Source organism: Pollicipes pollicipes, unplaced genomic scaffold (assembly GCF_011947565.3).
Source record: "Pollicipes pollicipes isolate AB1234 unplaced genomic scaffold, Ppol_2.1 Scaffold_7262;HRSCAF=8765_pilon_pilon_pilon, whole genome shotgun sequence".
Taxonomy (NCBI): Eukaryota; Metazoa; Arthropoda; class Thecostraca; order Pollicipedomorpha; family Pollicipedidae; genus Pollicipes; species Pollicipes pollicipes.
In genome coordinates, this window is record NW_023597055.1 from 1,150,194 (window position 1) to 1,161,326 (window position 11,133).

The 11,133-nt window shown below is 57.0% G+C and overlaps 1 protein-coding gene across 1 annotated transcript in view; it reads right to left on the reverse strand.

Moving 5' to 3' along the window:
• LOC119113755 (serine/threonine-protein kinase LMTK1) overlaps nucleotides 1-11,106 on the reverse strand; it is a gene marked incomplete at its 3' end in the record, with an annotated part of 32,293 nt that extends 21,187 nt beyond the window's left edge. The window contains 3 exon segments of the mRNA XM_037237999.1: nucleotides 1,414-1,639; nucleotides 7,882-8,003; nucleotides 10,462-11,106. Coding sequence (XP_037093894.1) covers nucleotides 1,414-1,639; nucleotides 7,882-8,003; nucleotides 10,462-10,537 — 424 coding nt within the window.
• Between the last annotated feature and the right edge of the window lie 27 nt (nucleotides 11,107-11,133).

Here is an 11,133-nt window from a genome sequence, read left to right on the forward strand (position 1 = left end):
CCGCCGTCCGTGACGTCAGGGGAGCACCGAGTCATGCTGATGTGGGCTCCGCACCTCCGCCCCGACCGCACGGCTGCGCGGCCACACTCGAGTCGCCCCCTCCCCCCCCCCGCTCGCCTGTTCTCGGCAGAGCGCGCGGCGAGTGGGTCCGGTCCGGGACCTCGCCAGCGAGAGTCGACGCTGTCCGTGCGGGTCCCAGACCGGTGTCTAAGTGGGCCCGGTCTGGGACCTCGCGAGACAGAGCCGACGCCGCCCGGAGCTCACCGTCACTCGGCGGCCGGTGCGTGGGTCTGCCTCGACGCGCGAGGTCAGAGCACATCCCTCCCACGCCCCGGTCCGGCGGCCGATCCGTGGCACGAACTCTGGTCGATGCGCATTTCGGAATGCGAACAGAAGTCGCGCTGGTGTACGGTTTGGAGCGTGGCGTCCATAAACAAACAATTCAAGCAGCGTGAGACAACGAAGCGCTGAGCGCCCCCGGGGCTGCGCCCGTGCGGGGCCTGGCTACAGCGAGGTGGAGACGGTGGTGCGGTCGACAGGGGCTGACTCCGGTGACGTCAGGGGTACGCACATATCCCGAAGTCCAGGGACAGTCCAGGACTAGGCCTCTCGCGGCGAACACAGCTCGCAGAGGCTGAGAAAGGCGGTGTGCTAGAGCGGCCGGAATGGGCGTGTTTCAATGACGACATGACGAAATGATGACCAGGCGAAGGGAACTTGTCGCGCCTGCAAAGCAGCTCTGCACTCATCCCGCCAGTCTTGGTTGAGAAACCTTTATGATCGGTTGTTTGTTGACATATGCCACGGCCAAGGTTAGCGGCACAGCGAGCCGATGTGGAAACGACGACTAGGAGCGAGAATCGAGCCCAGACCTTTCGGCTGATCGTCTCTCATGACCTTGATTGTCTTTTCGTTTTAACTTAACCCGAAAATTTTCAATTGGCTGTATTTCTGGGATCGTAGTTCGCGTTGGGCAGCGCTTGTTGTGTGAACCACCAACCTGACTATCCGATCGGGCCAATTCAGCTCCAACGTCAGATTTTGTGCCGCCGCGCGCCGTACTGCTCGACATGGGCCGTCCCACCCTCTGACGTCATCTGACGCTGAGCGGTCGCCGTCGCCGACTGCAAGCCATCTCAGTCATGGGCAGATGGGGGGCGCGTGTAGCGATTTGTTCCCAGTCACCCCGCCCAGGGAAGGCTGGGAGGCGGACACTGACGGGTCGAGCTACGGGGGCGGACTTCGAGGATCGCCTTTCGACGATATACCGGCCGGGAAGGCGTGCTGATCACATCAGCTTTCCGCTCACCCAACCAACCACTGGCGGAGAACCTGCGCTGTGCACGGCAGCTCTCCACGCACAGCGGCTCTTCCCGCACAGCAGCTGGGCGCACACAGCGCCTCCGTACTCACCGAACCAGTCCTTGGCGGAGAACCCACGTGACACCGACAAGTTGTAGATGGCCGGGCGCGGATGCTGGACGCCAGCGCCCGTGCCGGCGCCGGCCACCAGCTCCGGCAGCGGCTCGAACTGCGGCCGGCCCGACACGGACGCGAGCGGCGGGAACAGAGTCAGCTCGCCGGCCGGCGTCGGGTCGTAGGTGGCGTTGTTGAAGCCCTGGATGGCTGGCGTCGCGCCCTGCGGACGAGGGCACTTTCCTCAGATTCGGCACATCTCGCGGACGGGGAGAGGCCCGCCAGCTGGGGCCCCGGGCGGTCACGTGACACGCGGCGGGGAGCACTGGCAGCGGCTCGGCCGGCCACGTGACATACGCGGCGGGAGGGGACGCGAGATCCGACCATTGGTTCCCAGAAACATCACGTCAGTACTGAAGTCGCCTGCCTCCGTCACGTTGGAGACAAAACATTAACGCCGTCTTTGATTTGTAACCACATTGTTTCCTACAGAAGCGCTGGAATAAAAGCTCCCGCCAATGATAACTAAGAAGATGTACGCTGGGTCCGTCATTCCAGTGGTTCGAGGTGCAGCGCATTGTGTCCTGCCTGTCAGCCAAACCGCACGTTTTGCCATGGAATGGCACAACACGGAAAGCCGGCGGTAAGCTTTGTGCTTGTTGGTAAGACGCGATTCGTAAGAGGATTGCAAACCACTCGATTGTTGAGCCCGGAAATGCTGCGTCTGCAGCCCGCCGCCAGCATACTAACCGCAGCATCACTGGGATAGCATTCTGCAAACACGCCCCGGCGTCGGCTCTTATTTTTCTCTCCGGGACCGGCTGTTGTTCGGAGTTCAAAGTTCAATACCTCCGTCGTCCCACCGTCCAAGCACAGCCACACAGTAGACGCGTCACTAACTCACGCGCCGTCAGAACGGAAGGGGTCTCCATGTCGGACCGAGTGGCGGGCGGGGGAGGGCTGGGGGGGGGGGGGGGTGGACGTGTTGGGACGTTTGACCGATTGACCTGTTGCTGCCCGGTCGTCCGGCTCCGGCCGAGCGTCCAGTCGGGTGTGAAGCCCGCTGGCCAAGCAGAACGGCCGCGGCGGCAAAGGACGCTCAGAGTGCCCCCACACCCATCCCCACCCCCCACCCACATCCATATCACCACTCCTCCACCTCTCCCAATCCCAACATACGGGTTGTTACAAGGGAGAGAACAAAGTTTGACAACGCACATGAGCCGACGTCAAGACGGACGCTGTTCGTGACCTGAGGAAATGGCGGGCAGTTTCCATGGTAAACACCGGATCGCACACGCGGTCAAAGCAGAGGGGACACGGACGCGCATGCGACGGCAAAGTGTGGAGGGAGTGGGAGATCAGCGCCATTCCGGCCCCGCCGCCGGCAGCGCACCGGAACACGCGATAATTCAAATCCAGCCAACTAGATGATCGCATACATGTATTCAAATTGGTCCCGAAGGAGCGAGTCAATCACGACCGACTGGCACTCCTAGTGGCATCAAATTCGGGACTGGGGGCATGAATCGGGACGGGACAGCACGCCCGGCGCGACCGCTGCGTCACGTCCCGGAGGTCACCAAGCACGGCACCAGTCTTCACGACGGGCCGAGCTTTGTGCACGCGTTTTGCTTGCGGCCGCTGACCCTGTGTCTCCAGGGTCAGGTCGAGAGGCCGTCGAACGTCGGATGTCGACCTGACGAGACGAGCCTCCGCGGCGCGCGGTACGACAGCCGCCAGCTCGCAGCCCACTGTCCGGTCCCGGTGGGCGGCCCGGCTTCCCCCAGCACTCTGGGCCGCCCCGTGTCAGCATCGCGCCGTTCTCAGCGGGTCAACCAGGCCGCCAGAGGCAGCAGAAGACCAGCACACCGCCGTGCCCAGACGCGCGAGGTGACCCGTCGCTGACGGTCCGGCGCGGTACGACCAGCCAGCCGCGCGCGGAACGGCGCCAGTCGGCGGCACAGGAGTCTGGCGGGTCCCCAGGAGACCCACCAACCATCCAGCTCCGCGGCGGAGCACCGCTGTTGTCGCCCGGCGGCACAGGAGTCTGGCGGGTCCCCAGGAGACCCACCAACCATCCAGCCCCGCGGCGGCGCACCACTGTTGCCGCCCGGCGGCACAGGAGTCTGGCGGGTCCCCAGGAGACCCACCAACCATCCAGCTCCGCGGCGGAGCACCGCTGCTGCCGCCCGGCGAGATGAAGTGTGATGGTGGGCGAGGGGTGACGTGCGCTCTGTTGCTGGCCGCCGTCATGATTCAGGGTGTGTATTTGCACCAATTGTGAATTGTTTTTTAATACTCTTTATAAAATCGTATAAATAATCGAGCTATGCCTTTTATTTTGAATTACAAACATCTCTAGTTTTATATTTTGTGTTTTTATTTCTAAAAATATATCAACATGTGACGGTTTAAAGAATGGAGGTGCTCAGACTGAGAGATGCTTAGCTCCCTCTGAAAACTGTCTTTGCCGGGCTAAAATTGTCGGAAGAATTATACGCAGGTAGCTGCGCTCCTCTTTCATCTAGTGACTCGTCGTCCAGAACACAGCAGGCACTTTAACTAGCAAGGAGCGGCCCGGACCGCCACCACCGGCACTGCAACATGGCGCTGGCGCGACAAAACTTATTCTGACGCACGTGGATTTATTTGGAAGCACTTGGATTTACGCAAATGCGTTGATGTCGCAACTGGTAATCAACATGCTTGAGGATCATGTAAATATCAAGCCAATATTTTAGAACCATGCTTAGAACATGGACTTCAACACACCCAACGGTTCTGAAGGAACTTGGAGGAGCATTGAGAGTGACGACAGTTGACGTCAAATGACCAATGCAGTCGCGCGCCCTAAAATCCAATTCAGCATCGATTATGACGACAGGGAAAGGGATCTTTTCGGTTTATCAGCAAAGTCCACGGTTTTTTGGCACGGGCCTTTACATACATGCATTCAGAGAAAAGAGAGTACGCAGGCCGTCGCAGGCAAACACTTCTTTGGGGTAGCAAACACTTCAGTACCCTCAACACTGATGCACCCACTAGGTACCGACATGTACATGAGAATGAACCGCGGCGCTGGGATTAAACGCGGCGGAGACAGCGGCGCGCGCGAAAGTCGCTGCTTCACAGAATGGCGCCTCTGACGGCCACAAGTGGCCTAGCCTGTCCTCGCCCTAGTGCCCCCCCCCCCCCCCCCTCCCCGCTCCACCCCATCTGCCAGCCATCTTGCCATCTTCTCTGAATCAGTGCGAACCCCTATTGGCGTGTATCACACACCTCATCCGAACGTAAGTGTCGGTGTCAACGGGCAATTAAGGTCCGCAAGGCCCGCTCTTGCTCTCTTCCTGTTTTGCAGCTTCAAACGATGGAGTGAGAACTCATGCAGCACAGTCAATACGAATACCATCACATATGCAGGGCTTTTCAACGAACACCTGATCAGGGGTAGAACAATGGCCACGCAGGCGCACCTCCGCGGCCAAACCAAGGTAAGGGGTAAAGGAGGGGGATCGACCTAGCCCCGGTCTATCGCCCGGGGCGCCAGCTGCAGCCGGGCTCACCGGCTACCAGTTTTAGCTTCACAGAAAGAAGGCTTAAACTCGTACAAGTTTTTCTACACGCTGGTTTTAGTCGCAGTCAGTTTGGTTGCGCTTTTGGTCACGTCAGCACTGAAGCTGCTGTGAAATCTCGAGACATAGGGCAACACGAGCAAAATTCTCACCGGAATGCCCCAACAATCGCAGCTTCATCCCACGGACGACAACCTTGGCCATCGCTTTTGGTCGGACATGCCTTCCGATCAGAGCTCGACTCGCTATCAAGATTTCCAAACCTGTCGTCACCGCCGCCGCCGAGCGGTCGCTGGCGCCGCTGCGAGAGGTAGCGACCTGCCGGCTGCAGCCGGGACGGCGGCCGGCGCCGCACGCGGCCCATATGGGGACGCCCGGCCGTGCACGGGGAAGAACAGCGCGTGAGGCAACCTGAGTCACCGGCCGGCACACGGCGTCCCCCATCCCCCAGCACCCGCCTCCCCTCTCGCTCCCCCGGCCGACCACGCCCTGAGGCTCGGTCTAACGCTCCCCCAAGAGGACGGAGTCGATGACGTTGCAAAAACATGACGTCCATGCTGTAACATAAACTCCTACCGGCGAAAGTGCAGCGACATTACCTCTACTGTCGATAGCTCTAGCCGACATTACATCTACTGTCGATACCTCTAGCCGGCATTACTTCTACTGCAACGGCTTATGCGCGACATTAGCGCTACAGCAAGGACTTGTGGTCTTTGCTGTATAAAAAATGGCTGGTATGTGTCTTTTGCGGCATAAGTTTAATCGTGTTGTACTCATACCGTGTATATGCTTTCGCACAAGTAAAGTCATGTGAAGGCTGTATTATACGTCTCTGCTGTAAAGTAAAGACGACTTTAAGTTTTTACGGTATGTGTTGTATAGTGGAGCATTCATGTCGTATACGAGTTTTTGCGGCAGAAGCAATGTCGCGTGTAAATGAAGACTGTATACAAGTTTTTTTGCGGTGGATGTAAAGACGTGTGTTAGTGTTTGAAGTAACGTGTGTTGTGTAGCACTCACGTCGTGAATAACAAGTCTTTAGAGCAGGAGTAATGTCGCGTATAGGTAAGGACCATATCAGCCTTTTGCGGTAGAAGCAATGTCGCGTGTAACTGATGTCGTTGCACCCCTGTCAGTAAGAGTTCTTGCCGTGGCGCTAACGTCGTGGCGTCCTGACAGAAAGGAAGACGGAGGGGTGCGTGGGAGAATGGGGGGCAGGCAGGAGGTGAGAGAGGCGGAAAGTGGTCCATCCGTTCGGCACACGTCCCACCGAATCAGATGCGCAGGACGAGCGTAGTGCAGCTCAGTCGTTCGCGCCTTCTGGATTACTCAGTATCCGACCAACACGGCTCCTGTTTCGAACTGAGAGTTGTCCCGTGTTTATTCCACGCCGTTCTCAAGGCGACGGAACGCTCCGATGGTAGCCTAACTTCCGTGGGATCCGAGCTCTGTTCGAGCCAAAGCACCCCATCTCCGTTAGAAACCAGCTTCCTGCGCCGGTACAATGCCGCGGATATATAGGTCTGCCGAAAATGACGCATGAGACCATCATTACAGCCCTAAAATGTCATGTCCGACTTCGCTGACAAATGATCTTCGTAATTCGTGAAAAAATCGTGAAAAATCGTGCACCAAAAAAACGCCACTAAATTTGATTTGCAAGAACATCTTGGGTTTGTTAGCTGTTCATCACGCGAGATTTTAAGCTGAACGGAAAATGCCCTCACTGAAAATGACCCCCCCCCCGAAATGATAAACACAGGTTCGGACAAAAGCTCTGTGCACGCCGTGTGGTACTCGCACCAGCTTGAGTTTCCGCTTAGTAACAGTGCGTAGAAGCCGCCCCAGCGTGGTTTTTCGTCACGATTCTGAGCGGCCGTACGTCATCAGTGCAGGGATCAGGAAGCGACGAAGAGCTGCCTGGAGAGCTGTCCAGCCGGCCACAGCTCCACCACGTCATTGACACACACCGACAGTGGCGCTGTCTTTCCAGCGGGCCTCGCGCCGACCAACATCAAACGCACTCACCGTCCGGGCAGTCTGGCAGCGGCCCGAAATTCCTTCCGATCAACAACGCTGTGACGGCAGGAGAAGCATACGATATCCCCTGAAGCGTCTGTTTGCTGACGCTAATTGACGTTCTTCGACATCAGAATGGTTCATTCGGGGTCAACAAGTACGCGGTCTGCAGCCTAGGCTAAACACCGTTGCAGCATTGTGCGGTTCTGATATGCAGCAGGCCGTCCCCTCCTTCCCCCCCCCCCCCCCCCGCCTCACCCGGCGTGGCGCCCCACGCGGCGCGCGGCGGTGTCCTCCCGAGGGGGGGGGGGGAGCGAGGCTGAGTCGTGCCTCGGACTCCTTAGGCACGCGAATGGCCCGGCACACTGCGGTGGCCAGCAAACTTCGCCGGAGGACACGTCGCGGCTATTGTCTGAGTCACTTCTCACCCCCCCCCCCCCCCCCGCCAAGCTCGCGCGTGTTGTCCGAGCGGACGCTGAGTGGCGGCGGGCGCTTTCAGAGCGTCACCGGGAGCTGCGCCCCCCTCCCCCCCCCCCCCCCGAGACAGGACCAAACACGGTGGGCGGGAGTATAAGCCAGGTAGCAATGCGCGAGCATCTATTACAAAAACACCCCAGCCACACGGCCTCTCCCAAGCCTGCTGTCGACTCCAGTATCAAGTTTCCACACGGAGCTCGCTTTTTCCAGCGCCGCCCCCTTATCCAGCGCTGCCCCCCCCCCCCCCCCCCCTATTCCCACCCTTACTCGCATGTCCTCCAGCGGCTCCCCTGTTCCAGCACTAGCAACGTTTCCAGTCATGCAACCCTCCCCATTCACCGACCAGCATTGTCCCCTCTGCCGAACGGCTTCCGCCCCAGCCCTGGCCTACCTTGTGTAGCCGCTGGCAGCAGACGCAGCCGACAATGATGGAGACGGCGGCAGCCAGCAGCGCGAGGCCCAGCAGCAGGGGCAGCGGCCAGGAGTCGGCGCCGACCGACCCCGACACAGAGCCTGGCCACACAAAGTCAGAGTCAGAGGCTGAGACAGAGGCCAGGGTGGCCGTAGTCGACCCTGGTACGCATCCTGACAACACAGCTCAAATCGTCAGAATCCTGACGTTCAGAGCCATTATATCTGGGACACCACCGACGAGTTCGCACTAGCGAACTCTGACAAAACATCCCAAGTCGTTTTGGGAATGCAAAGTCAAGAGTCAGAAACTCGGACATCAGAAAGACCTTGGTGCAGGCTGACAGCATTTACGCAGGCAGACAGGCCGTGTTCGCAGCCCGGTGGCACGGACGTCGTCGGGGTTCTCCGGTGCCAATTTCGCATAGGCGGAGACTATCCGACCATCGACTATCGGAGACTATCCTGTTCAGCCCTATGCCACCGAGATAGTTTCCTGGCTTTCGTTGAGACGCACTGACCTATGACGGAGCGTTGAAGGGTATGACCTTTCAGTACCAGCCTAGGCTATCTTGAACGTGTTGATGGCTTACGGACTGTTCCGAGGGCGCGTTCCAATCAAAGACGGTCCTGAATCCCAGAGTGGTTCATGGGTTCTGTGTATCGTGGGCTGAGAACCTCGTCAACGTGAGAATGCAATCTCCAAGTCATGCCGGTGTGTGGACTACAGAACAAATCACCTTTGTCTACGCCAGGCCGCCTACACATCAAGTTGCAAATGATGAGCATTCTTTCCCTGCGTGTACCGCGCTGCCGAGACGGCACCCGAGCGGCTCCCGTACATTTCTCTTCCGACAGACTTGTCAATATCCTGAACCGGTCCGGCAGCCCGGCCAGGCACCCGCTTCCCTGGGCTTTGTCGTTCCTGCCGAACGGGCTTCTGATGCCGCTCCCGCAGCCCTGCTGGTCCCGGATCCCGCGGCATCACATCGCGGGATCCGGGTCTCCGGGATCCGGACCACATCGCGGATCCGAGGTCCCAGCAGTCGGCTGGCCTTAAGGAACACGGTCGCCTTTGGAGGGCGTCAGTGGTTGTTCGCGTAACGTGGGATCTTCGTCCACGACGATCCTCACACTCCTTCCCTGCAGACTTGCGCGGCTGGACTGTTCGGAGGGAGTGGCGGATGTTGCGGCGGCCAAGGTGCAAGGTACATTACTCGGCTTTCTGAACTGGGAGAAGCTACATTTCAGCCCATGTACCAATCTAGTTTTGATCGGGCAGCAACTGCTGCAATCCGCCCTGATCAGGCCCGCCGCAGTACAGTCTGGTGTCGTCTGCGGCGAGTTTGGCGCCGCTACTTAAGCTCTCTGTAGTGGGTTGTTCACGGAGAGTACGGACATAGTCGGGGCTGGCACCCGACTTAGGGATAGGGCTGCCAACATCTGCCCACTCCGAGCCCGATCCGCTGGTAGCCGAGCTTTGCTCTCGCCCAATGAAAAGTGGTCTATCTGTTAAAAAACGAACACGACTTCCAAGAGCACCAGAGGTACGCTCTCAATGGAGAAAACTGATATCCTCCACCTTTGCCGCAGGCACGTGGCACGTGATTGTCTTGGGATGAACATGTAACATGCTTTATCAGGATGATCTGATCCCTGCACATGCTCCACAAGCTCATCCCTAACCGCCAGCTACAGGAGGCAAGGCCAGCTGTATGGTAGCTTCTGGGACAGCCTCATCAATCTTCCACTTCTCAGAGCCTGTTCATGCTGACAGACTTCTGAAAGTCATCAGTCTGTGGCACACTATGTGGAGGGGGCTTCCAGCCTCATACCAACCTTTTCAGTAGATATGAGAAGTGAGAGACAACCACAGACTAATGTTACAAGCTTTCTTATCCACAATGTCCTGTGCAATATCTGCCATCCTGAGTAAGTTGGCTGAACAACAGGGGCTGGCTGGGATGTCAGTGCAGTCCTCTATGCAATGGATGGTCAATAAATCTGGAAACACTGAGGCATCTCCAGCATCTCTGTTTGATAGGGTGCATCAGTTCACCTTCAGATTCTCTACATCAGAACAGACTAAGAGGAAGGAGTTGGCATGCCTCCATGATACTTTTAAGTTCAGCTTAGCCTCCCTGGCCATTTGCCCCTCAGTCAAAAGAAACATGTAATTGTAGCATACAGGTTATTGGGGCTTGACCAACAAGCAACAGGCTGAATGTTCCTCATTCCCGCCTGTGTTTTAGATCCTTCTTTTTAGACATCCTTGATCCTTGTTATGTACATATTTCTTTTCTTGCTGAGGATTAGCCTCTTGGGTGTTGTTAGTCATGATGCACCAATCCAATTTCAAATCATGTATCTTTTCTTGTAGTTTTCCTGATCTTGCCTACTGTGTTCTCCCTTTGCACACTAAGGCGATGACAGACAAAATGTGAAATGGTGTTATCACAACTGTCCACTTCTAACAAGCCCAATATGCACACAGCATATCACAGCAGCATGGAAATACCTATGGCACCACATCATGTCTAAATGCCCCCTAGGTACTTACCATAGTGCAGTGGGAGACCACTGGCTGCACCAAGAAGAAGACATGCTATGCATGCAGAATTTCTTGAGGGCATCATATGCAGTTGAAGTCCGAGGTAGCAGGTTTCATAGAAGTTATTGTTGTTCAGTAACAAACAACAATTTTTCTTGTGCACTTCTTCCACTCATAGCGAGTCAACATGTTATGCCTCCATTGTAGCTTGATATCCACACACACTTATCACTCTGGACAGGACCTTAGGTCCAAGTCAGGCGCACTCACTGCACAGCAGAGAACTCTGGAGGCCCTCTGTTGCTGCCTTGTGGGTAACACATCACCTCAACTTGGAATAGATCGCTCCCACCAGCTGATAACCCTGTTCTTCTATAACATGCAAATGGCGGACAAAGCACGTGTTACGTGGTTAAGCCACTCAGCGTGTCAGGACATTTAAGCCGGCAGTTCCAAATCAGTCGCCAGCCCGCGACGAAAAGTTCGTTCTCCCCTGGGTAAATTACAACAAGGGTAGTAGAAAGCTGGTTTATTCAAATGTTCAAGATAGGGTACGTCAACTCAGAGATGCACCGATACATTGAAATTCCACTGCATTCGCAGTGATGACTCAAAACGCGACGCACCACCACACCAGACGACCTTGCTGGGAACTGTTGCGTCCCACCCCAAGCAACACGA